The sequence below is a fragment of the Cucurbita maxima genome, unplaced genomic scaffold, assembly GCF_002738345.1.
Source record: "Cucurbita maxima cultivar Rimu unplaced genomic scaffold, Cmax_1.0 Cma_Scf00018, whole genome shotgun sequence".
NCBI classification, from domain to species: domain Eukaryota; kingdom Viridiplantae; phylum Streptophyta; class Magnoliopsida; order Cucurbitales; family Cucurbitaceae; genus Cucurbita; species Cucurbita maxima.
Genome location: NW_019272034.1, coordinates 673,377 through 698,361, shown reverse-complemented (window position 1 = coordinate 698,361; position 24,985 = coordinate 673,377). Strand labels below are relative to the sequence as shown.

The following is a 24,985-nucleotide window of genomic DNA, read 5'->3' as shown; positions in this document are numbered from 1 at the left end:
AGATACACTATGTCGCACATGTTTAGATTTAATTTAATAAATTTAAAATTTAAAAATATTTGAAGTAAAAATTTATTAGAATATTAAATCCCAGATACACTAGGTCTGCACATGTTTAAATTTAATTTAATAAAAGAGATCTCGTCAAATAAATATATATATATATATATATATATAAAGATTATAAATATAATATTGTATTAAATAAAAAAATCTCAATTAATCACTTTAAATTTATTTTTTGAATAATCGAACGTGTAAGTTCAAAAATGATATTCTAGATTATTATTTTTTTCTTGGATTTGCAATTTTCACAAGAACAAGAAAGGCATCACAAACTCCTTCCCAAAATTTGAAGCTTCCAAATAAACCAAATGGAAGAAACAATAAGATCGTTCGGGAAGAAATCAGGAAAATTTGAAGTTTGACAAATACACTACAAAATGTTAAACTCTATTTATTAGTTGACATAGAAGCATAAAACATCCTTATTCCATTCTAAACATTTTAAACATCTTCAACAAAGTACAAGTGGGTGATGATTAAGGGGAAGGTGAAATTCCTGAGTCGAAAAAAGGGTAAAAATAATTAGCTCGAACCGTCGCAAGTGAAACCATGCTAGAGAACAAGTGTATACATATTTGTCCAATGGCTTAATCAATCCAGAGAAAGAGTCGTCGTCGTCGTCTTCTTCGTCTTTCACGTAGAATATCAGTCGGTATTATGCTGCAACACAAGACCCACCCAATTGCTGGAGTAAAAGATAGAACTCAAACCAACTTCGAAACAAAGCTCTACTTGTCTCCACCTCCAAACATCCCCATCATATCTTTATTGGAACCCATTTGCTTCATCAAGCTCTGTAAGCCACCCATCCCGCCAATTTGCTTCAAAATCTGGGGTGGAAGGACCTTACTCATGTGCTGTGCATTCATGTTTCGAGATAGAGCGCTCATTTCGCCCTTCTTTGGGATCTTCAGCCCTTTCATCTTGCTCCATACCTTGGCGAGGCGTTTGTACTCTTCCATCATTTCCATTACTTCCTGAATGCGGCGACCTGAACCTCGTGCTATTCGCATCATTCTTGACTCGTTCATGAGCTTCGGGTTTGAGCTATCCAATTCTGTCAAAATAATAAATCCATGTATCAGTCTCACAATCATCAAATTCAGTAGACACCGAGGTAGCAAGAAAAAGATAGGCAGAGCATATGGATAGTTTTTGCTTTCCTTCATCAGTCATTGAGTCCATCATTGTCATGTAGCGTTTTAGTTTCGCTTGGCTTTCCTTTTCACGCCCTTTTGGCATCAATTCAGCACTAAATCCAGGAAGCATTGAAAACACCTAAACAGACCATTTCTTAGAATAATGCTTATGTCTGTTTCAAGAAGTCATTGATGTAAAGAAAGACTGCAATCAAAGAATTAAAAACTTGACCCCCCCAATCAGCGTATAGCAAGTATTTAGAGCAGAAGTTCTAATTCCATGTAAACACACATTATCTCAATTATTTATAACACGAAATTGGCTAGAAAGAACTTGTATTTGCTAGGACAGTTGCAGATCTGTGAATAAAAATGTGAAGCAAAGCATATTCTAAACTTGCTTAAGCGATTTTACGATGCAACTCTGCGTTCCTCTATAAAGTATCTATTGCAAGAACCAGGCCGTATTTCCAAGATTTATGTCGATATCATTAACCTTAGTAGTGCAAAGTTTAGAACCTGAGGAACAGTTTTTACTATGATGAACCACTAAGTGACACTACTACTCACAAATCTCCCTCAGAACTTAAAAGGTTAACCTACTTTTTTTTTTTCCAAATGTATGGGAGAAGCACATAACAAGATTAATGGTATATTATATCATGTCAGAATAATACCTGGCTAATTGGACCCATCTTAAGCAAGTTCTGAAACTGCTCGTACATAATTCTCAAAGTAAAATTTCCTTCGGAAAGCTTTTGTAAAAGCTCTGGTTGCTGATCCATTGGCACGACTTCATGAATTTTATCCATGAATCCAGACCAGTCTCCCATGCCTAAAGAAATAAAACAATCACTTAATGAACAGAAAAAATGAAATAACTGAAGCCAACAAGTTCAGATTCAATAGATAAAGCACCTAGGAGACGGCTGACAAATGGTTTAACATCAAAAACTTCAAACTCATCCATGTGTTCTCCAGTTCCAATGAAAATGACTGGACTCTTTGTTGCTGCAACACTGCAACCATACGTAGAAAACAAAAAAATTTAGCTCAATGATTCACCATTCATCTATACATCTTTCATACGTACAAATATTAAAATAGAATGCATACAGTGAATCCCAGAAAAAGATAACAATTGTGTAACAAACTTCGACACAATATCCTCCTAGCATCAATTGGACTAAGCTATTTAACGTGACCAGGCACTTGATCAAACAATGAATCTGATGAATATCTACAGATATGTTCCATAAGGCTCACAAACTACAAAGAAAAATAAAGCTTTGGCAAAACAATCGGCATGGATTTTCCAACTTTCATTATGGTTTTTCATCCCAAAAAAAAGCAGGAATAAACAGCTTTGAAAACTTACGCACTAAGAGCACCACCTCCCTTTGCGTGACCATCCATTTTAGTCACAATCACAGCACCAACTGCAACACTTTGTTTGAATGCTTGAGCTTGGTCAAATGCTGCCTGACCAATACTGCTATCCATAACAAATATAACAAGATCTGGTTTCTGGACAAGGCAAAGAACAGTCAGGAATTTCAACAAGATAATCAAATGGCCAACAAAAGAATAAGTACAAGAAAATTACCGTTGCTTCAGAAACTTGCCGCATTTCTTCAAAAAGAGCAGCTTCTTGTTTGTGACGCCCACTGGTATCAACAATTATGAGATCACAATTTTCTTTCTTGAATCTCTCCACACCTTCCTCCGCAATTTTTACAGGATCTGATTCCATGTAACTACAAAATAGGGAAACAAAGAATAATGGATATACTGAATGACATCTTGATGAATAAATCGAGCACACTCCAGAAACAAAGAAAACTTCAACTATAAAAGTAAAAACTAAAAGGAAAGGGAAAAGGAAAAGGAAAAAAAAAAGAGAGCGAACACACACACACATGTATATACATATTTATGTTCCAGGATATACTGGAACCATAAACTCTAAACATATCTCCTTCCATACCTCACCCACCACCAATACCAACCAAATTACAAAAACGCTAGAAGAAAGAAAGCAAAGATGTCGAATACTATCAAACACAATGATCAATACATGCAAGAAAGTAGTTTGCTCTTAGCAAGAAAAGTTCTAAAGAGGATAACACACTAAGTTATTAATTTGGTAAAACCACCCCCTCACATATAGTACTATTCTTTTCATAAAACCGTGCTTCCATAATCATAGATATGCACAGACGAGTCAACTCAATAATATATAGGTACCATACCTTCCATAAAAGGGAATCTTTGCTTTGGTTGCATTCTGCTTCAATTGATCAAAAGCACCAGCTCTGAATGTATCTGCACACACCAAGGCAGGCTTCCAGCCTTTCTTCTGATGATAATATGCATACTTTGTGCATGTTGTGGTCTTCCCAGACCCTGTATTTTAGAAAATAAAAAAAGTATGGGGTAACCAATTACATGTAGAAAAAAGTGAAAAGGGTAAAAAGAAAAATATGGATTTCACAAATCAAACAATTATAGTTCAACAAGAATGAATTATAAGAGAAATCCTTATTCTAAACGAACATTTAACTACAAATCTTTCAGATGCTGCTACATCGTGAATAAAACAGCTCCCAGATGGTAGCTTTAGATTTCATCTCGTCAAACTCAAATAGTGACGAATGATGATAACAGCAACTAACCCACATAAGTCTGAATGTCCAAACGCCACATTTAAGTGGATCAATAAATGAATACTGAAGAAAACAATCTTACAGCCGACATACCTTGCAAACCAACAAACATGATAACACTAGTTTTTCCTTTCTTTGGCGTAAAAGATGGCTTCCCAGGATCAAGCATTTTGCACAATTCATTAAATACAGCCTACATATGGAGAAAAGAAAACCTCTTAAAATGCAGCTTACCAATAAATAGTATACAATAGGTAATTTTTAAAATAGGTGAGTGAAGAGACCAACAAAACGAGTAAAGTTGTTCAGCATGGTTTTATTATCAAAAGTAGTCGTAAAAATGATGAGGGATATATCATCTTCAAATGTTGATCATTGGGAGTTAGCCTTGGTTAGCTGTAAACATCAGTTACTCTGTAAAAAAGGGTTTGGGAGTGTTGCAATCACCTTCTTTGTCCATTTCAGTTTTTCTTTTACTACCTCCAACTAGTCTCCTCTTTAATCAAAAAGTCACACTCTTGAGGTTAACCCTCTCTTTCAAAACAAGAATCCCGCAGAACAATGATGCCCACGGAAGTACTAACCCACCCAGTTATCTCTACCACAGCATACTTCGAAAATTTGGAAAGCCGAACAAAAATTGCTATAGCAACGTTAAAGTACACAAATCCTAAGACATGTCATATTTATAAACTTCGACACATAGAAACAGTTAAAATTAAGTGTACTCAGAAAGATTTTTCGTTTCCCATAGATTCTCGTAGTACATAATCAAATATATGGACAATTTCGAAAGTCATTGAGCACTAAGATACAGCAGCAGCAACAGCCAAAAAAAAAAAAAAAAAAAAAAAAAAAATTTAAATNAAAAAAAAAAAAAAAAAAAAAAAAAAAAAAAAAAAAAAAAAAAAAAAAAAAAAAAAAAAAAAAAAAAAAAAAAAAAAAAAAAAAAAAAAAAAAAACTAGTCTTAAATTCAGCTACAACTCTTGCGATCAACTTTAGTTTCATAAAACGCTAAATCATAAAAACAAAACAAAAAAAATCATTGGCCATGACGAGAAGATGGAAAATAAAAACGACACATACTTGTTGAATGATCTTGCGCTTATTATGACCGGCGGCGAGGTCATCCAGATTGACAATTTTCTTGATATTGGTCTGCATGTCACGGACAAGCTTGAATTGGACATCGGATTGAAGAAGAGCACGGGTGATCTCGTTGAGACATTCGTTCAAAACCTTCTCGTCAATGACCGTCGCATTGCTCATCTGCTGGAGGGCACGGGAGATGCTCCCTCCAAGCTGTGCTAAAACCATCTTGGCCGATTGTTCGAAATCTGAATTCGAGTTGTTGATTGATTGAGCGAGCTTTTGGAGCAGGGTTCCGATTTGAGGGTTTCAGAGAATTTACGACGTCCTTCTCCGCCTTTCAGAGGCCGATTCGGAGTAGTAAAAATGAAAAATACGATTGTCGACCAAATGCCTATTATTATAGTATGCGCCTGCCCGTAGAGGATCCTCGGTTTATTTACTTGAATTTCAGTTTTGTTTTTCCTTTTTTTGTTGGGTCTAAATAGTACAGATTTTTGTTCTAAAAATAGTATTTATATAATTAAAGAGTAATCATATGAAAATTCAGAGTCGTCGGTTTAGTATCTAACCTTTTTGGTTTGTGTCTACTTATGCGTCTAATAGATTGATTCTCAAGGTTTAAATGAACACGAAGCACCATAGAATGAACACGATACATAGATGAATCACAATATTTCAACAAAATCCCAAGTCAAAATCATTTTTGTTTAATAATACCTTGAAAAGCTACAAATGAATATTGTGAGTCTGCAAATGTAACTCTAACCATTATCATTATAACAAGTGAGACATACAAAAACTTGGCTTGAAGAAAGTAGAGAACACCCACTCTGAGCACAATGTCACCACTGGAAGATGCCTCAAGAAAACATCTCCAGAAAATGGCCAAATAATGTCTTTGAGCCATTATTGGATAGCAGTAAAATCATCTACAGCCGATGAGGTCGAACGAGAACTCGTAAACATTGTTCGCTTTCAACCGAGCCAAATTTTACATGTGGGGCTAAAAGTTATCTTTCAGCCATTTTAGAGCTCCATTCGCTACAGACCTGCAAGTTCCACATGCTTATAAGTAGAGGCAACAGCAAGCTATCACTTTGACACAAGTCTTTGTAAAACTTAAGTTTATGGTGCATTCAAAATCATTAATCATGAACACATGATTCCAGAATGTTCAATCAACTCGGACCTTCAAAGTAAACAAGAAAAGAAACAGTTTTTGAGAACTCATAATCCAAACATAACTTCAAATTTTATACTGCGAGGTTTTAATCCTTCCACCCTACGTGTTGTTAATCCCCAGAATATGATAGTTTAAAGAGACGAGACCAGCAATTAGCGATATATTTGCAAAAGCGATGGAAAAAGTAGGTGAGGCGAGGCGAGCAGTTAATCTTCACACCATGCAGTAGCAACACGTCATTTTGGATCTTCTGTTAAAGACTCGAACATCCAAAATGTCTACCAATAATCTAATTGGAATGGAATGAATTCAGAATTTACTTTCCTATGTCCATTCCCACCAAACACACCCCAAAACGAAACGGGGCAATTGAAAGCACGTAAAAGAGAGAGTACCCGGCAAAATCTTGTACTTTCTTCCATAGATCATTCGAGTCCCCATCATCAGTACTATTGGCAACTGTTTTGACCTCATCTTCTGTACTTATACCTGTAAATGCAAACACTTCTAAGAATTCCACTATTGAAAAGTGTGGATGAAAATGTTATATGTAGTTCTATTAGGAGATTAGGAAAACTTGCAGGAAAGATCTGTCAATATAGCTTACTAGTTGGTTGTGGTTGTGGTTGTGGTTGGGGTTTTGGGCGAGTTCTGAAACGACTCCCAGTCCCAGAAGCGTTGTTCAATGAAGCTAGCTCTTCAAGCAATTCTCGCTCTTTTTCACTGTAAACAAAAATATACATTGTTAATACTTACCAAAAGATGAAGAAAAAGGAGAATCTAGAATGAATACACTTTTACCTGATACGATTTGGTATGGTTACTTTGATTGTGAATAAGTGATCGCCTCGAATCGATGGCTTATTCAGTTTTGGAACACCTTTCTTTGCAAGAACAAGAACATCACCAGGCTGAGTACCAGGTGGAATTTGTAGATCAGCCATTCCTTCAACAGTCTTTACCTGTATATCTCATATAAAAAGATTAAACCATATAGCAAAGCAAATTCAACAAAATGCATACATCATTTGTTAATGAAGAATAAAGAGGTAAGTAAAAGTCCACCTTGACAACAGATCCCATAATGGCATCCAGATAACTGATAGCAACTGTTGAGTAAAGATTGATGCCATCTCTTTGAATTCCAGGTATTTCTTCTACATCAAGATACACAAATAAATCTCCTGGAGGTCCCCTGGCAAACAAAAAAGCTACCTGGCTTACTTGTTTGAAGTACTAACGAGAACTTAAGAATAAAACCTGGAAAGAAAGCTGGGCCATTTTCATTCACAAAATAAAGGAATCTCAAAGCCAATATAACATTGCAAGGACACGTGTTCGACAGATTAGTGCCTCGCAAGGTTATGAATCAGAAACATCACCCTAAAATATTATAATCAGAAGTAAAAAACTTGAGCTCATACCCTTTGGGTCCAGCATCACCTTCTCCTGCAACTCTTAGGATACTGCCTGCAGTAACTCCAGGAGGAATTTTAACCTTGATGACTTTCTTAATGCGGATGCGTCCTTCACCAGAACACTTCCGACAGAATTCAGATATGACCTCACCATTGCCACCACAATTTGGACATACAGAAACCTGACATAAGTATTGGACCAAACCGATCGGATTTAAACAAATACAAAACTATCTCAGATAGCAAACAGTAGATAAGCATTCCAACCAAACCAAATGAATTTTCAAACTTCGGTCAGCTACAAAGTTAGGGAAGGCAAAAGTCAAGTTTGAAAGCAACAGTGATGCCAATACCTGAGAAAACAAGCCGAAAGGTGTTTGCTCGGTTCTCATAACTTGACCTCTCCCTCCACATGTTGAGCATATCCTCATTTTGGAGCCTACCTTTGAACCAGTACCCAAGCAGACTTCACATGTTTCCAGATGGGACAGATCAAATTCTTTCTCTGATCCAAATATGGCTTCCGAAAATCCTAAATTGATGTCATAACTGGACTTGCAGTCATTTAATGTGAATTTAATGAGTTAAAGTTGAAAAAAGAACTACAAGGAAATAATATTCTACTGATTGAAGACAGCCCGATAAAATACGTAATCAATTGAAGTACTTGTTATTCTAGTCACCTATTTGTTAAAATTCTTTATTTTTTTAATATTCGGGAGTGTTTGGACCAGCTTGCGCACCCTTCGATGATTCTCCCAAGACAACTATATAACCCTACCATGACTTGAACTCATTCTCTCTAAGTCATTTATTATTGACATGGCTCTTATTGACCTCTATGCCAACCCATTGTGCTAGAATTTTTTAGTTGAAAATAGAGAAATTACGATATAAAAAATCAATGCCTGATGCTCTCAAAGTAGAAAAAGCCCAATCAAAGGCATTTGTAAGAGTGGCTTGCAATGCCTCACCTATTGCCACGGGCAAACTTAACTGCGTCTCTATAAACCTATGTCCACTTAGTACTAATATCATTTAATTAACTACATAACTTTAAGCAAGAGGAAGATCAAGTGACAATGCACACCAACAAGTACTGTAGAAAATGAGGATTTCCTGAAAAATTTATAAAACTAACAGGTCGCCTTCTAGATCTTATGGAGGTAGGAAATGTGTGGGGGAAAGAGGAAAATCAGGTTATAGCATGTCTTGTAAATTTTTCTCAAATCAACAAAATAAGTAAAGGTTTTCCTCAGCATGACGAACTGTAATGTCATAAACATAGGCACATTGTAACAGCCCAAGCCCACCGCTAGCAGATATTGTCCTCTTTGGGCTTTCCCTTTCGGGCTTCCTCTCAAGGTTTTAAAACTCATCTAATAGAAAGAGGTTTCCATACCCTTATAAGGAATATTTCGTTCCCCTCTCCTACCGATATGGGATCTCACAGTCTACCTCCATTCGGGGTCCAACGTCCTCGCTAGCACACCATCCGGTGCCTAGCTCTGATACCATTTGTAACAGCCCAAGCTCCCTACTGGCAGATATTGTCCTCTTTGGGCTTTCCCTTCCGAGCTTCTTCTCAAAGTTTTAAAACGCGTTTACTATAGAGAGATTTCCACATCCTTATAAGAAATGCTTCGTTCCCCTCTCCACACGTCTACTTAAAATTTGTTAACAAATACTCCAATAGAAAATTTGTAACACATATAATGAACATGAAATGCTTAAAATTGATAGACAAATACTCCAATAGAAAATTTGTAACACAAAACAAACATGGAAATCAGCGAAGGTACAAGTAAGATTCCCTTAATTGAATCTAACAAACACAGGCATTGAAGGAAATATCACCCTGCTCCAAAAATAGTAGCAAAAAAATCATATTTTTCAAGCACTTATCATACTGTGACTCACCGTATGTCTTCACCCTTAGTAACAGTACTGCTTCGGCGTGTGCGGAACCCAGTTGGATCCATACCGCCAAATCCTCCCATGCTTGGTCCAAAGAATGTCTCAAATAAATCAAAGGGATTAGTCTGCAACAACAATATATTGTATAAGCCCCAATATTTCTTGACGTAAAAATGCATCAAGCAGGAAGCACATTTCTCTAGCAAATTAGAGACGACGTCAAATATCAACGAACCGTATAAGCACTAGATCCCCCTACTGTACTCTTCACTCCAGCTTCACCATATTGATCATACAAAGCCCGCTTCTTATCATCTGAAAGAACCTGACAGCATTGTACTTGCGATTCAAAGGACAATATTATAAGTGGGAAAATCAAAAGGGTAAAGTGTTTCATCAGCAATCAATAATATCATAAAGTGAAGAAACCAACTTTTGAAATGATAAATTTGGAAACCGATTGCAAATATAGATAGTGTTGAGGATTGTTGGGAGGGTGTCCCACATTGGCTAATTTAGGGAATGATCATGGGTTTATAAGTAAGGAATACATCTCCATTGGTATGAGGCCTTTTGGAGAAGCCCAAAGCAAAGCCATGAGAGCTTATGCTTAAAGTGGACAATATCATACAATTGTGAAGAGTCGATAGTTGATAAGAACACACCATAGATTTAAATATTGCCAAAGAAGACAGGAAGAATACACATTTAAGATATATTTGCAACTTGAAATGGAAGCTCTGAAAACATACACCCACATGCACTATGATTAAATCTTTTTCCTCAACCATACCTCGTAAGCAGCACTGATCTCTTTGAACTTCTCAGTTGCTCCAGGTTCTTTATTCACATCAGGGTGATACTTGAGAGAAAAGAGAGAGAATAAAAAGAGTCATGTTGGCAAGCCGAAGATTTACAAACCAAACCACTCCACAATGAAGCTTACAAAAACTCAGCTCAATCTGTATATTTCACAGCCCATATTCTAGAGAAAACATTTAGAAAAGATGAAGCATTACGATCATCAGCTATAATTAACAGTATTGTAGTAGATTCAAATTATCAGTGATTGGCGATGCTCGAAGAGGTTCAAAGATGACATTGAGAGTTTAAACAAACAGTACCCATTTTCCCACAAATTTATTCCCGTATAGATAAAATTCTCAACAACTAACCTCCCAGCTTCATCGCGATTACCAAATTACACCCAAAAAAACTTGAACAAATTTCGTACCTGACGGGCTAATTTTCGATAAGCGGCCTTAATTTCCTTGCTATTAGCAGACTTGGGGATCCCGAGAGTTGCATAATAATCCCCGGAAGCACAAACAACAACTCCCATGCCTCGTCTGGAAGAGGCCCTTTTATTAAATTGGGAATTGGGAGAAGAAGGAGAAGAATTAGATGAATAAAAATGCACATTAAGGAAGTTCCTGTGGAACTTGAGATGGGTTCCGCCATGGAAGAAGGAAGATGATGAAGCGGAAGAAGAAGAAGCAGAGAAACGCTCGGAAGGGGGAAAGGTGAGGGGAGAAGGAAGGAGGGAAAGAGACGAAGCGGCCATTAGAGCCTGTAGATAAGAAATGGGTATGATGGGAGTGTTAAACTGAGGAGATGAATGCGATTGTTCACCGTTTTGGTGGGAAATTTACGCTGGCTTTTGAGACTGTGGGCAAGAAGAAGAAGAAGAAGAAGAAGAAGAGGATCGAAAGATGTGGTGTGATTTTTCTTGTTACACGTAATGCCACAGTTTTAATTGTGTTCATGTTGTTTTTATGAAATTTTAGGTCTTTTTCTTTCTTCCATTTTTTTAATATATTTCAAAGATATATATATTTTAAGTCATAATTTAACAACTTGACATATATATATATTTATTTTGGCTCCATTTAATTATAAAAAATATATATATATATAAATCCCAACCCAAATTTAGATTAGTTTTTTACCCCGAATTACAAAGTTTCAACACCTTGCACTGAGAAATTTGTGAACAGTAAATAAATAGAAACAATGTTTGTACTTACTTTCTGAAAAGATATATTTTTTACTATTAACTTGTTAACAATTTATCCATTTAGGCAACAAATCTTTTACCCGAACGTAAAGATTCAATCCTTGCTCGAGGAATTCATGAATAAATAAATAGAAGCAATGTCTATAGTAATAAATAAATAAAAATTTATCATTCACAAACAAAACCTAACTGTCATCATTCACGAACAAAATCTAACCGTTATTATTCACGAACGAAACCTAACCATCATTATTCACGAACGAAACCTAACCGTCATTATTCATTTGCAAACGATCCAAAAGTACAATTACGTCAACTTGTAATTTAAGAGCATAAACTTGGCAATAATTTGATATTCCACCACCAACAATCATCAAATTGAACAAAGGCTTTATTGAAAAGCATGGGGAAACAAATAGAAGTTCCACAACAGAGCTGCGGTGGCAGTCACCATTCCAGGAAGAAATATGATCAAACTCAAATACAGAAACAAACACACACTGGTCTGCAATACCTCTATTCATAGGATGCTCCATTCCTCCCTGCTCTCCCCTTCCCTCATCTCTCATTCACGCTCTCTGCTACTACCTTTCTGCAACCAACAATTTTGATCTTTACACTGCTTTTTGCTAGAAGACATCGGGATGGAAGCGTCCGGGAATCGAGCTGCTTTGTTGAGCCTGCTTCAAATGCATTGTCAATGCATAATTGTTTACCTGTAACAACAAAAGCAACGAAGTTCATTTCCAACCGGTTAGAAAAAGTAGCATGATCATGAACATGAACATGTTTAAGAACTTTAAAAAGGTCTGCAAAAATACTAGGGAAGACAATTGAAAAGGTTGTGCAGTTTATTCTGACCTCTAGCGTTCTCAGCTGCTCCTGATATTGAGATACCAACTGTTTAAGGTGTTGCAACTCTAGGTTCTTATCCTCAAATTCCTTCTGACGTTCATGTTGTATGGCAACTGCTCGCTTAAGAATTGTATTTTCTCGTAGTAGTACTTCAATTTGTTCCTTCAGTTGCGTGTTTTCCTGAGTAACAGTGGAAAAACATAAGTTTATAGCAATAGAATGTTTGACAAGTGAATGAGCCTCAACCAAATCTAACTGCTTTCAAATGCTCCAAAAGCCTACCAGTATTCCAAATTTATTCCCCAAGGATATGGAAAGCTTATTGGAGTTGTGAGGATTACGATTGACGTACCTTGTGGAAATTTTGTGCTGCATCAGCACCAGCACGTGCACTAATCGAGCTCTCTAAAGCCTCTAATGCTCTAGCTGCACGAGTCCTAGCATCCTCTACACTAGTAGCACTCATCATTTCCCTTACAAACAAGTCAACCCATTCCCTACCATCAAGAGAAACACGGCTTGGTGCTGACAAATTCTCTGAAGCAGCAGGCTCCCCATTGTCAGCAAATGAACCTACAAATTTTTTAAACATACGTTGAATTATACATCTTTACAAGAAAGCAAAAAAAAGGGAATGAAAGTTGTTGAACAGTGCCCTTAGTAGAAAAAATGCATGAAGCAAGGTTCAACATTAATATGAAATTTTTGTTGAGAACAAATCATGCTGTGAGGCAGAGAAATAAATTATCAGACTAAAAAAAAACCTCATTGCAAACAAATCAGGGGCAATACAGCATAGAAGATTAGAACTCCTTTCACAAATTTATCTCCAGCAAAACGGAACTAGGGTTATTTTCCTGAGCATGTACCAGCCAATTCCGAAATATATACTTACCAAATCAAACTACAAACAGCAAGGTACATCATACTCCAAATGAAAAAAAAAATACATCATACTCTAAGAGAATGGACGTATGGTACTCTACATGAGAAATTTGTTTCTGATTTCTCAATCAAAACTGGAAACATCTTCCTCTAACCTGGACAAGGAACGGGTATGATTAGTAATCCAAACTAGGGACAATACGCAAGGGGGGCCCATTGGATCTCTTCCATGAAATAAGCATACATTATATTCCAATTGCGAACTATGTTTCTCAATTAGCATAGTTTCATCTAAAAGTTAAACCTTCCTTTCTTTGAACAAGGAATTCAATCATGAATTCATCATCATAATATAATTAAACTCATGAATAAACAGAAACAAGGAAAATAAACATGAAGCAATTCCTTCATTATTTAGCACCATGTGATACCTTGGTCCAAATTTGTCTCTGCTGGTGTAGTAGCAACAGGATTCTCAACAGTAGATCCCAAACACATGTTACTCAGACTTTTGATGGCAGCATCCAAGTCGTTGCCACATTCTTCAAGGACTCTTACAAGAAGCTGAAAGGAAAAAATTCAACCACGATCAAGAAAACCTTAGGGGAAAAACAAACTACAGTATCAAATAAGAAACCGAAAGAGATGCATCACAAATTAAAACTGAATAGAAGCCCTCCAATTTCATGCTGCAACTTAGCGAACTAAGTTGATAAATTCACAGCCCAAAAACGCATATAACTTCACTATTATATGCAAAACGAAGAGAATAACACGATTTCCCTAAGGTTACACCTGTTTTCAGAAAATCCCAAATAAATTCATGTTATAACCCTGTCAAGAAATATGATATTACACAAGCACAAAAAAGAAAAGAAAAGAAAAGAAAAAAAAAAAAAAGGAAACCTCAGAAACAAACAGAGAGCGACAGTTTCTCAAATTAAAACGAAACTATATATTTAAAATAAAATAAATAAAAATAAAAAAGAAGACAAGGAAGAAAGAAGAAACCTGATGGTCCATTTGAGGAAACAAATTCTGTAGCTGATCAATAAGACAGGACGCAGCGAATCTAATTGGAGAAGTAGTAGAGGAGCAGCGGAGGCGCTTGGAAACGGGAGGCGAAGGCGGTAGTTCTTCAAAGAAAGATCTTTTGGTCCCGCACACCACAGCAGACATCGTCTCCCGGTTGTCGCTTGCAGAATCTAATTCCTAAAATTACCGTTCGTCCCCGAAGCAAACACCAATTCGAACACGATTGAAGGAGGAGGCGACGAACAGAATGGGAAGAAATGTTAGGGCTGGAGAAGGGAGCTTTTGCTTGGGCAGGAGGAAAAAGGAAGAAGAAGAAGGGAATGAAAGATTTTGATTTCTTTGGGGTTAGGTTTCTTAGGGTCTCAAGTGGGTGTGAATTCACCAAATAAGGAAAAAAAATTAAATTTTTTTTAAAAAAGTCCGTTCAACTCTAATAATAATAAAAAATATAAAATTTGTCAAATTAATTATATCGGTTTAAAGCATAGATATTCTAAGTGTATCTGTTTACGCGATTTGTCATGTTCTATTTGAAAAACGTCATTTACACACACGTAGAGATTTATGATTATACAAATTAAACTTTTCAAATTTCATAGATAAATGAATTTCGATCCATCTTTCAAATGTTTAATGAATTTCAAATGGATAATCTAAATTTTGTAAGAATTTATTTAGGGTAAAAATTTATGTATGAACGAATTTTAAATGAGTGGTATCGATATGTATCGTTTAAATGAGTGGTATATAAATGTGTGAGTTTTTAAATTTAGAGGTCAATTCACCAATTGAACTTAAGAAAGCAATTAGAAATCAAATTCAAACCCCAAGTAGATAGGTATGTAACAACTCAAGCCCACTAATGTTGTATTATTTGGAGTTTCCCTTTCGAGCTCCTCTCAAAGTTTTAAAACACATCCCCTCAAAGTTTAAAAAACACAGGTGATAGAAAATAGTTTTATCTTTATAAGAAATGTTTTGTTTTTCTCTCCAACCAAGCTACAATCTCATACACAAATCATATGGGTTAAAATTTATCCCCAATTTTATATTTTTAAATCACTACTCACACGTGCATTAGTTCTAGAAAGAAATGACAACTTCAATGGCTTTTAGAACCCAGTCAACAACTTCTACGCTTTTTAGAACTTAGTCGTCCTCCATGAAAACAAATGAAATACAAGAACAGGGCTTGGAAACAATTTCACTTGAAATTTTGTTCTAAAACCATGAAAATTATTTTGGAAACAAACTCAAAAGTCACGAAGTCCTTGAAATTACTTACTTCCTCTCCACATTAATTTAAGAAAATCGCTTCCAAGTTCAGTGGAACCACAGGAGATTGAAAGAGGAGAGTTGGAAGGGAAGTAAAAGAACTTTATACAGAAACATCCAACAACAAATCCAGGCTGATATATACATGTCAGAGTCAATCTTCTCTCTCTCACTTCTTTATTCTAGAATCTAACTTGTCATGTTCATAAATCAAATGCTAAAGTTTCAGTCTCTGCACATCCTAGTTCCGGTGGCCACTTAGTTAATGGCAAACAAAAGACAGAGAATAGCACACAAATTGTTTCATAACTTCAAATGGCCAGGCTAATTTACCTTGCAGCTTGTGTTATTCCATGTCCATTTGCTAAGTCAAGTAATGCAGAAACCGGAAGAAGGCCTATTCCTGCCTTCTGATGCACTTCTAAAAAAACCCCATATCTTGGAATATAATAGCCGTCCTCTAAAGATATTTGCTAGCTGAAATCCAGCCATAGGAATCTCCTCCTGGTTGGAACCGTCCTCGTGAACTTCATAATTCACGGGATCGCCTTGACCAGCTACTTGATTCCCTTCAATAGATTTTGATTCTGCTGGCAGACTTTATGGGAAGTAAAAGTTAAATATCTAGTACAACAGAGTAAGAAGCAAATATTGAGAAATTCGTCTTCTATTGAACTGAGTTACAGAAATTAAGAATGGTAAGTCCTAGGTGATAAAGGCTAGTCTAATGATGAATATGGATGCTATTTATTTGTAGAAATGAGAAATGCAACAGAGATTACAACTGCATTACTGAAAATGTGAAATAGAAACAATGGAAATTTTATTTTGGAAATGATTCTGAACAAATTGTTGACTCCCCCTCAATGTGATTTTTTTTTTTTTTTCAATATTTTGAGGGAAAAGATTAGATTAAAACTTGAAAGATGGAGCTGAGCCATATATTATGAAAGAGTATACAATAATGCTATATTTGATGAATCAAATATCATGCTCTAATAACCAACCATTCTAATTAGTTAGATAATATTAGTTGAGAATTTTGTAAAAGATTCTACACAAAATTTCATTAACTAATACCCAATTCATGTCGAGTAAATAAACCGTCAAATTGAGAAATTGCATTCAGAAATTAGAATGGTATCAGCCCGTGGATTGGCATACGTATGCATGTGCCATGTGTTAGTGCGGCCACTAAAAAGAACAACACCAAACAACACCGTTTTGTAAGAGACAGACGCATGTGCTATTGTATCCATAAGAAAGAACAACTTACAACAACACTGTTTTGCAGGGAACGGCTTGGTTCTTCCTATCTCTCTTCATTGGCAGACAGTTGATAGACATATGCCTAATAAACTGAAGCTGCATAATATACGAGGACAAAGCATTAAAAGCTACAGAGCAGCAGTATTCAACTCAATAAACAAGCAAGAGACACATCACTACATTGCCACACCTGATCACCATCTTTGATGCCTACAACTCTAATGTATGCCTTGTCATCAATAAGCTTTTCTCCTTCATAACATAAGCAGAAATGTCCCCAGACAAGTGACCTACGAGCACATGCATTCATGCAAAACTCAAATAAAATTACAAACCTACCAAAAGAAACAAAAACAAAATCAAGGTGGTAAAATTAGTCACAAGTCTCATAAGATGGTCAATACTACCATGTAATCTTGCAGTGTTCGCTCGCCCGGGGTGAATCAAAAACTTCCTCTATCGCTTGTTTGAGATCTGCTACTGTACCATTGCGCGCTACACGAACACCTGGATAGCCAAACCATACGAAATCCATTCAAATTATAGTTAATAATACTGTAATTCTAGCAATACAAAGAACGAGTAGCTTCAAATATCTGGTTATTTTCACTGTACACATTCTCCACAGCTATAAAGCAGGGGAAAAAAGAGGAATAATGTAAAGGAATAACGAGAGTTACTTTTCTTGATATCGCATTTATCTTAGTCATATTCGCCATAAGCCATTACACTTTAATTAGTCACTCTTTTCAAACACTTTCCACTACAGTGTTCTCATAAAAGTAAGCGATTCTATTCTCTTAATTCTTAAGCAGGTTATCTTTAAGCACTTTCCGTTTCCATGCCGCTTTCAAGTTTCATCTCGACCACCTAAATAGCAAACGATAGTTCATCTCGAAGCAAAAGCGAAGTTCATACATGATATAGTTCTGATTTCTTGCAAGAAACAGAGTTAAAAAAGAAAGAATGAAAAAAGCGGACAGAAATGGCCAAGGAATCACCAAATACAGAGCCATCAAGCTTGAGGACAAAGAGATCAATGAGCTCCAGCCGAGGAAGCAACCGATAAGGCCGCCGTCTGAGAGCGTCAACATCACCATCTCCGTCGAGCGTAAGCGGAGCCAAGCACCGGTTATCAATGAAGCGGTTGAAACGCCATAAGTTACCGATCTTACTCCTCTCTCGGGGACCGCCAATCCTTCGCATCCTAGGGCTCTGAAGCAGCTAGGGTTTGAGTGAGATCGAGAATTTGAAATCGGAAAAGACGAGGGAAGAAAAATGGAGGGATTTCGGGGAAGTTTGTTTGTTGGTTGGTTCTGAGCTTTCAAATAGAGAGGAGAGGACCGTTACACAATGGTGGAGGTTTTTCCTTTTACATATGGACTCGCGCTAACAATTTTACTTTTAAATCCAGAAATTTCCACGCGCGAGTGGCGGTACTCGCAAAGTCTTATATTTTCCTACTCGCGCCCTTCTCCCGCCATGTGTACAAAGGTGGCCCCTCAATTAGTTACTCTTTTTATTATTATTATTATTATTATTTTGCTAAATATCTCATTAAATATAAATATAAATTTTATATCTAATATATCTATATAAAAAATTTACTCGAAAATTATTATATATCTCATATTCGTAGCTTTACCTTTTCTCCTCAAAGTACTTTGGAAAAGAAAAAATATATATATCAAAGATGGAATCATGTTTTGTTTCATACGGTGGGGAAATTAATGAAGGTATCTAATTCTCTCTTTATCCATTCCTTTTGAATTTATGGAAGCCTTCATCATATGGAGAAGGAAAGACCTACTTACTTTAGATTTTGGTCTAGTTACATATGTGCCAAGCCCGAGGAGAAGAGAGAAAAGGTAAACGGTTTATGACCACCATTAATAGATATTGTCAGCTTTAGTCCATTACGTCAGTCTCACGCTTTTAAAATACGTCAGTTAAGGATGAGTTTTCATACCTTTATAAAAAAATATTTTGTTATCATTTTGAACGATGTGGGATCTCTAAATTCGTCTCTCTTATGAGAACAACGTCATTGTTAATACATAGCTTGGTGTCTGGTTTTGATATGAACTTTGCTTACGTAAAGGCAAGACACCTCTGTACGGATGACAGTGATGGCGTGTTGAAAACCATGAAAACTTGTGTTATGGTAGATGAATTTCATCTTTTCGTAGACTTCAAATGCTTTTACTCCTTTGGTTCTAAGAATTTCGACGGATTTCTATAAGTCTGTTTGTTCTTGAACCTCGGTCTCGTGTCTATATTTTAAATATTAAAAAAATCCAATATTTTTAATACAAATCTGTGAAATGAATCTTCTCCTTCCTAAAACAACAAAACAAACAAACAAACAAAATGAAAGCAGAAAGAAGTCTGTACATGCACACACAGAGAGAACCCAGAAAGTTGGATACAGTTTGATGCCACTTACAATACAATACAATACATACACACACACACAAATAAGAACAAAAAGAGCCAAAACAAATCTCAGCTGCACTCATAAAACAATGCTTGAGAATCATAATCAATACCCAAATTTACCACTCTGACATGCTTTTGTAAGTGACAGCCAGAGCCTCCAAAGGGAAAATGGGGAAAAAAAGCTTGAAGAAAGAAGACTTAGCTGCTATTCTCATGTGGGTTTGGTGTTGAATTCTCTTTTGAATCCTTTTCTTCTGATATCAAGTCTGAGCTATCTTCACCAGCTGCTGCTGTCTCTGTAGTTTGTGCTGCAGCTACTTGATGGCTCTTGAACAGTTCATCATCTTCTAACTTGGCTACCTTCTCTTTCGATTCTCCTTTTAGCAGCTCTACGACCTCGAGCATGGTGGGACGTTTCTCAGGCCGTGAATGGGAACAACTGAGTGCAACGAGGACGACTCGCTTTAGCTCGTCTGCATTGTACTCTCCATTTAGCTTTAGATCTGCAAGTTCGTTGTATTTTTTCTCAACTACTACCGGCAGTGCCCACTCTGTGATTGTGCGTTTCGTTGTTGCACTCAACTTCTCAAGAGGTTTCTTTCCGGTTGCGAGCTCGAGCAGGAGAATGCCAAAGCTATATACATCACAACTCTCTGATGCCTTCCCTGACATACCGTATTCTGGAGCGAGGTATCCAAGTGTGCCCTTGACTCCTGTTGTTACATGTGTTGCATCATCGGGGATGAGTTTTGCGAACCCGAAGTCGACTACACGAGCTTGGAAGTCTGAATCGAGCAAAACATTATTTGGTTTGATGTCTTGATGAATTATACGTGGAGTTGCTTGGTGGTGAAGATAGCTGGACCAAACAAAATTAGGAGCGTTATAATGTGAAGAACGATGGAAGATAAATGAAGACGTGTGTACTTACGCAATTCCCTCAGCAGACCCGATAGCGATTTTCATTCGGCGTTTCCAATCGAGTTGGGATTCTGAAGAGTGATGCCCATGTAGATGGGAGAGAAGACTTAGATTGGGCATGTAGTCATACACGATCAAACGCTCTTGCCCTTCAACACAATAGCCACGTAAACTCAATAGATTCTTATGCCGAACTCGGGCCAGTATCTCGACTTCAACAGAGAATTCCATGTCTTCTTTGTTGTTCCAAACCTTCAACCTCTTAACAGCAATCTGCAAAACTATTCCATTCAGAATCGGTTGCAGTTTCTGTAACTCAAAATACAAATAATGTTAACATGTTCAAAGTACTGATATGGTATTTCAATCCTAGAAGTATGCAAAGCAAGGATTAATTTACAACCAAGATTCCGTCTTTGAACTTTATGGTATTAACTCCTTATCATAATGAAAGCATACTTAGCTTGCAACAATAGAAATTATCAACATTCTGCTGCCAAGAAACCAAACAGAACAAGAGAAGAATTTTCTTGATAGAAGCAGTACCAAATCAACCAAACAGCCCTCTGTGAGTTTCCACATCGGTTAGAGAGGGGAACAGAGCACTCTTTATTTATAAGTGTGAAAACCTCTTCCTAGCAAACGCGTTTTAAAAACCTTGAGGGGAAGCTTGAAAGAAAAATCCCAAAGAGGACAATATCTCCTAATAGTGGGATTGGGCTATTACAAACGGTATTAGAGCCAGACACCAGGCAATGTGCTAGCGAGGAGCTGAGCCTCGAAGAGGGGTGGATTGGGGGGTCCCACGTTGATTAGAGAAGGGAACGAATACTAGCCGAGAACGTTGAGTCCCGAAGGGGGGTGGATTGTGAGATCCACATTGGTTGGAGAGGGGAACATAGCACTCTTTATAAGGGTGTGGACGCTGAGTCCCGAAGGGGGGTGGATTGTGAGATCCACATCGGTTGGAGAGGGGAACATAGCACTCTTTATAAGGGTGTGGAAACCTCTGCCTAATAGACGCATTCTACAAACCTTAAATGGAAGCCCGAGAGGGAAAGCCCAAAGAAGACAATATGTGCTAGCGGTGGGCTCTTTCACGATCATGCGACAAACATCTGGAAAATTTTACACGATAGGGAGCATGTACATGAAGTTTCAAAGAAGTGTAAACTTCACCTCTTGAACTGAAAGACTCTGCTACATCCAATGGATTATTCAACACAGGCGAGATCCTAACTCAATCGCTTACAAGTAGTTTAAAACCAACCAAATAAGTGCTCAGATGGTGCTAAAATGACTGGGTAAATTTGGAACAATCAAGAAAGGTGCACAATTTCCTTGAAACATGTTGAGAAGGAATATTCCAAATTTAAAACTTAAATCAAAGAATCTATGTTACATCAATGATAGGATGAAATATGATAAGATAGGCTTCCTTGGATCATTATTGAGCAAATAATGACACTAGAGTTTGTATTGAGAAAAGTTAAGGCATTGATTACTTGTGATCCATCCCAAAGCTGACCCCAGTAAACGCTACCAAATTCTCCTTCTCCAAGCTTGTTATCATAATTGAAATTATTTGTGGCCGAGTGTAACTCCTTCAATGAAAACACCCTCCATGTTTGATGTTTCTTCCCTCTTCCTTTCCTGCACAATAAAACAGTCAACAAACAAAACCTTCAATCATATGCATCAGGACAATCAGATGAAGAATCAAAGTTCACTAAAACTTCTTATGTCACTCTTTCCTCCCAAAACATCATGCCCACAAAGTGCTCGATAAAATTCCCCTTAGAAGTTCGAACAATATCTCGCAAGTTCAAAGTCAGACGCGAGTCCAAAATTCCAACCCAAAACAATACACATCAGATTTCCAGAAAACTAAAGATTTTAAGCGATAACCAAAAAGGGGCACAGAAAAGGGGGGGAATGGCAAAGAAGGGTAGCCCAAAAATTTCATATCAGTACCAAATAACTTGATGGAGTAAATCAACACAGAGTTTCAACTATTAAACGTACCGTGCGGAACCAATTCCACAGCAAAACATCGCGCGAAAGGCCATGAACACGGAGCCAAATCACACCCACTTGCACTAAAGAAGAACTAAGCTTCTTCTTTCTTAATTTGTACGCAGAACGTAGAAAACAATAGAGATGCGAATCGTAAAGGAATAGAGGAAGAAACAAACATTTGAAAAGAGTAAAAGGGAAATGGGTTCTGCTTGATGGGATTTTGATTTTGAATTTGGCTGTGAAACAGTTAAAAAGAGAAGCTCGCCGAGTGTTGGGCTTCCAAGATAGAGAGGCTCAGACGAAGACGAATGAGAGAGCGTTTTGTAGAGAGAGAAAGAAGAGAGAGAGAGTGGAGGCGCGCCTGTAGTCTTCTTCACGCCTTCATATCTGTCTCTCTCTGTTCTTTTGTCTTTTTTGGGGATTCTAATTATATATTTCAAATCATTTTCAAAAAAACAACAACAATAATAATTAACAAATTAAAATACCATTTAAATCACTAAATTTATTAAAATATTTAGTCTTTATCATATTTTTTCTTTATTTAAATTTTATAAACATATTCATATTACTTTATATGCTCCTGTTACCATATTTTTTTTATTAAATTAAATTACCACCTGATGGGTCAGGCCCACGTGACACAAAAGTTTACTGGGCCTGAAGATACCCTACACAATTATATATATTTATATATATAAAAAAAACAACAACAAGAAAAAACAAATAAGCTTTATCTTACACTTTATGTTATAATAATTTAATGATGACCCAAATACAAGTAGTTAGTTGAAACAACCAAACTAGAATAGAGCTTGAGCTTGTACGACGTGTCCCGAGCGATGTATCACTTCTAGTTACATTTTCTTTACCTTTAGAAATGTGTTGTACGGTTCGACTTGATTCAGAATTTGGCCTATTACATGGACCGATACCAACACTATATGGTGAGGCTGACATGTCGACAACTCCGGTCTCAGAGTCGTAACACAAGTTCGAGTTATTGTACAATGTAAGTTTCTTCTTCATCTTCCAAATCATTTGTTTCTGCAATGGGATTCGTCCGGTCAACATGTTATCGTTGAGTCTTAGATCGTTGAGGTTTCTCAAATCTTGAAAGTTTGAGGGGATCGAACCGTTAAAGTAGTTGGCATCAAGATGTAGGACTCGAAGATTGGGTAATCGACCCAAAGACCTAGGAATTGGTCCGTGAAAGCCCATATTAGAAAGAATTAACGTCATCAAGCTCAACATGCCGTCAAATAGATCATTAGAAATGCTACAACTCATTGGATTTCCTTTCAAAATCAAAACCTCTAACGAGCTCAAATGTTGAAGTGACATCGGAAGTGGACATGAGATTTGATTATAACTCAAATCCAAAAGTACGAGATCCTTAAGCTCGGTAATTGATTCTTGAATTACTCCTATCAAGCTATTACGACTTAAATCCAATTTAATAAGAGACTGACATGTCACAATCCTATTTGGAATCAAACCCGTCAAAAGATTTTGACTCAAATCGAGTATTCTCAAATTATCCAACCCCAAACTCGGGATCGAACCAGTCAACTTATTCCAACTCAAATCCAACGACCGCAGACCGACCAAACGGTTCAAGCCAACCGGAATCGACCCGTTTAGGTTATTCCCATGAAGATCCAAAACCTTGAGCCGGGTCAAATTAGTCAATTCACTGGGAATTGGGCCAATAAGCCCATTCTCTCGTAGGACCAAAGTCTGCAAGGAAGGGCCCAACTGCCCTAAAAACGAAGGGACAATTTGCGGATTATCAGTAAAACAACGGTAAAAGAACAGCGTCCGAAGATGGGGGAGTTTAGCGAGGGAGGGAGAAATGGTGGATCGGGTCGGGTCGCAGGTCGGAAATGCGGTATCGTCGGAGAGGGATCCGAAAGAGAGAGAAACAACATGGAAGAGATTGTGATTATCAGGCATACATTCAATGCCGTGCCATCGGCCGCCGCAGACGTCGGGGATTTGGGTGGCCCAGGGATTGCCGGTGGCGGACATGATATCATAGACGGCGGATTGTTCGGCGGGGTCGGTACGGACGGCGGCGTTATGGAGGGAGAAGCCGGATTGGGGGCCGTCAACAAGGGCAGAGGGAGCGCCGGAGTCAGACATAATGACGGTGAAGGAAGCAGAGAGGGAAGGATAGTAGAGAAGGATGAAAAGTGTGAGAAGATTGGAGATTTGAATTAAGGCCGCCATTGGAGGGATTTGAAGAAGAAAAAGGGCAAATTTTGGGATTTATAGTGTTTTTTTGAGAATTTATTGGGTCACGAGAATTTGAAGGGGGAGGATTTGTAACAAGATAGAGAGGAATGTTATTAATTATTCATATTTATGGAGCTCACGGGATTTTCGAGTTTCAGCCTTGGGCTTTGGGGGAGTGGGCTCTCCAAGTGGGCCCTCCACGTGGGCCCATTGCAAAATGTGGAGCCTTCCTTTTTTTTTAAAAAAAAAATTCATTTTATTCCATCAAAATCATATCAAATAATTATTTAAAATAAAAGATTATTTTTTATAATTTTGTTAAAATAGTTATAAAATTACTAATAATAGGGTTAGGTACGTGTCAAATACACAACCGCCATGCAAACGAAACCCTTGAGAGCTCGACACCTGAAAGCTTTATTTTCTAATTTCCCACCCACGCCCATTACAAAATCCTCAATTTCCCAAATCACAACGCCCAAAAGAAAATTAAATTTTTTAAAAAAAAATTAAAAAATCCACCGAAAAAAGCAAAAAAAAAAAAAAAAAA

General features: G+C 37.1%; 6 protein-coding genes and 1 long non-coding RNA gene across 7 annotated transcripts; 1 reads left to right on the top strand and 6 right to left on the bottom strand.

Annotated features, from left to right (window-relative positions):
- Window positions 1-440: 440 nt before the first annotated feature.
- Window positions 441-5,333, bottom strand: LOC111493016 (signal recognition particle 54 kDa protein 2). The gene is made up of 9 exons (XM_023142581.1): window positions 4,959-5,333; window positions 3,965-4,064; window positions 3,458-3,611; window positions 2,812-2,962; window positions 2,584-2,732; window positions 2,124-2,224; window positions 1,883-2,040; window positions 1,230-1,344; window positions 441-1,123 (listed from the first exon to the last, which is right to left on the bottom strand). The coding sequence occupies exons 1-9, from the start codon at window positions 5,187-5,189 to the stop codon at window positions 795-797; spliced, it is 1,488 nt and encodes a 495-aa protein (XP_022998349.1). The 5' UTR covers window positions 5,190-5,333; the 3' UTR covers window positions 441-794.
- Window positions 5,334-5,706: 373 nt separating this feature from the next.
- LOC111493015 (chaperone protein DnaJ) lies at window positions 5,707-11,229 on the bottom strand. Its single transcript, XM_023142580.1, has 11 exons — window positions 10,717-11,229; window positions 10,276-10,344; window positions 9,718-9,807; window positions 9,486-9,607; window positions 7,919-8,114; window positions 7,572-7,747; window positions 7,213-7,342; window positions 6,949-7,109; window positions 6,755-6,870; window positions 6,543-6,636; window positions 5,707-6,013 (listed from the first exon to the last, which is right to left on the bottom strand). The coding sequence occupies exons 1-11, from the start codon at window positions 11,044-11,046 to the stop codon at window positions 5,968-5,970; spliced, it is 1,530 nt and encodes a 509-aa protein (XP_022998348.1). The 5' UTR covers window positions 11,047-11,229; the 3' UTR covers window positions 5,707-5,967.
- A 519-nt stretch (window positions 11,230-11,748) lies between these two features.
- On the bottom strand, window positions 11,749-14,657 carry LOC111493023. Its single transcript, XM_023142589.1, has 5 exons — window positions 14,251-14,657; window positions 13,671-13,803; window positions 12,707-12,927; window positions 12,361-12,534; window positions 11,749-12,215 (listed from the first exon to the last, which is right to left on the bottom strand). Exons 1-5 carry the CDS (start codon window positions 14,416-14,418, stop codon window positions 12,129-12,131), a joined length of 783 nt encoding a protein of 260 aa, XP_022998357.1. The 5' UTR covers window positions 14,419-14,657; the 3' UTR covers window positions 11,749-12,128.
- Window positions 14,658-15,630: 973 nt separating this feature from the next.
- LOC111493024 lies at window positions 15,631-18,300 on the bottom strand. The gene is made up of 5 exons (XM_023142590.1): window positions 17,820-18,300; window positions 17,226-17,325; window positions 17,009-17,108; window positions 16,826-16,914; window positions 15,631-16,147 (listed from the first exon to the last, which is right to left on the bottom strand). The coding sequence occupies exons 1-5, from the start codon at window positions 18,022-18,024 to the stop codon at window positions 15,919-15,921; spliced, it is 723 nt and encodes a 240-aa protein (XP_022998358.1). The 5' UTR covers window positions 18,025-18,300; the 3' UTR covers window positions 15,631-15,918.
- Window positions 16,141-17,411, top strand: LOC111493025. Its single transcript, XR_002719956.1, has 2 exons — window positions 16,141-16,247; window positions 16,844-17,411. It is a non-coding gene; the product is annotated as an uncharacterized LOC111493025 (long non-coding RNA).
- Window positions 18,301-19,222: 922 nt separating the features above from the next.
- Window positions 19,223-22,584, bottom strand: LOC111493019 (PTI1-like tyrosine-protein kinase At3g15890). Its single transcript, XM_023142584.1, has 4 exons — window positions 22,204-22,584; window positions 21,684-21,831; window positions 20,189-20,451; window positions 19,223-20,116 (listed from the first exon to the last, which is right to left on the bottom strand). Exons 1-4 carry the CDS (start codon window positions 22,245-22,247, stop codon window positions 19,456-19,458), a joined length of 1,116 nt encoding a protein of 371 aa, XP_022998352.1. The 5' UTR covers window positions 22,248-22,584; the 3' UTR covers window positions 19,223-19,455.
- Window positions 22,585-22,916: 332 nt separating this feature from the next.
- LOC111493017 (protein TOO MANY MOUTHS) lies at window positions 22,917-24,445 on the bottom strand. Its single transcript, XM_023142582.1, has one exon. It carries the CDS (start codon window positions 24,427-24,429, stop codon window positions 22,948-22,950), a length of 1,482 nt encoding a protein of 493 aa, XP_022998350.1. The 5' UTR covers window positions 24,430-24,445; the 3' UTR covers window positions 22,917-22,947.
- Window positions 24,446-24,985: the final 540 nt, after the last annotated feature.

What these genes read in the sequence shown, in the direction of transcription:
- LOC111493023 (XM_023142589.1), bottom strand. Translation starts at nt 14,418, where the DNA reads ATGTCTGCTGTGGTGTGCGGGACCAAAAGATCTTTCTTTGAAGAACTA. An exon ending in TTCCTCAAATGGACCATCAG is followed by an intron (nt 13,804 to 14,250) that starts GTTTCTTCTTTC and finishes TTTTCCTTTCAG; the next exon opens with CTTCTTGTAAGAGTCCTTGA. An exon ending in AGCAGCTGAGAACGCTAGAG is followed by an intron (nt 12,216 to 12,360) that starts GTCAGAATAAAC and finishes TTGTTGTTACAG; the next exon opens with GTAAACAATTATGCATTGAC.
- LOC111493015 (XM_023142580.1), bottom strand. Translation starts at nt 11,046, where the DNA reads ATGGCCGCTTCGTCTCTTTCCCTCCTTCCTTCTCCCCTCACCTTTCCC. An exon ending in ATCGAAAATTAGCCCGTCAG is followed by an intron (nt 10,345 to 10,716) that starts GTACGAAATTTG and finishes TTTTCTCTCAAG; the next exon opens with TATCACCCTGATGTGAATAA. An exon ending in ACCATACCAAATCGTATCAG is followed by an intron (nt 6,871 to 6,948) that starts GTAAAAGTGTAT and finishes TTTTGTTTACAG; the next exon opens with TGAAAAAGAGCGAGAATTGC.
- LOC111493017 (XM_023142582.1), bottom strand. Translation starts at nt 24,429, where the DNA reads ATGGCGGCCTTAATTCAAATCTCCAATCTTCTCACACTTTTCATCCTT.
- LOC111493024 (XM_023142590.1), bottom strand. Translation starts at nt 18,024, where the DNA reads ATGCGAAGGATTGGCGGTCCCCGAGAGAGGAGTAAGATCGGTAACTTA. An exon ending in GAACACTGCAAGATTACATG is followed by an intron (nt 17,109 to 17,225) that starts GTAGTATTGACC and finishes ATGTGCTCGTAG; the next exon opens with GTCACTTGTCTGGGGACATT. An exon ending in CCCTGCAAAACAGTGTTGTT is followed by an intron (nt 16,148 to 16,825) that starts GTAAGTTGTTCT and finishes CTTCCCATAAAG; the next exon opens with TCTGCCAGCAGAATCAAAAT.
- LOC111493016 (XM_023142581.1), bottom strand. Translation starts at nt 5,189, where the DNA reads ATGGTTTTAGCACAGCTTGGAGGGAGCATCTCCCGTGCCCTCCAGCAG. An exon ending in AGCGCAAGATCATTCAACAA is followed by an intron (nt 4,065 to 4,958) that starts GTATGTGTCGTT and finishes CTCCATATGTAG; the next exon opens with GCTGTATTTAATGAATTGTG. An exon ending in GGAGGTGGTGCTCTTAGTGC is followed by an intron (nt 2,225 to 2,583) that starts GTAAGTTTTCAA and finishes GTATGGTTGCAG; the next exon opens with TGTTGCAGCAACAAAGAGTC.
- LOC111493019 (XM_023142584.1), bottom strand. Translation starts at nt 22,247, where the DNA reads ATGGCCTTTCGCGCGATGTTTTGCTGTGGAATTGGTTCCGCACG. An exon ending in TGTGGAATTGGTTCCGCACG is followed by an intron (nt 21,832 to 22,203) that starts GTACGTTTAATA and finishes TTTATTGTGCAG; the next exon opens with GAAAGGAAGAGGGAAGAAAC. An exon ending in AGCTTTGGGATGGATCACAA is followed by an intron (nt 20,452 to 21,683) that starts GTAATCAATGCC and finishes ATAGTTTTGCAG; the next exon opens with ATTGCTGTTAAGAGGTTGAA.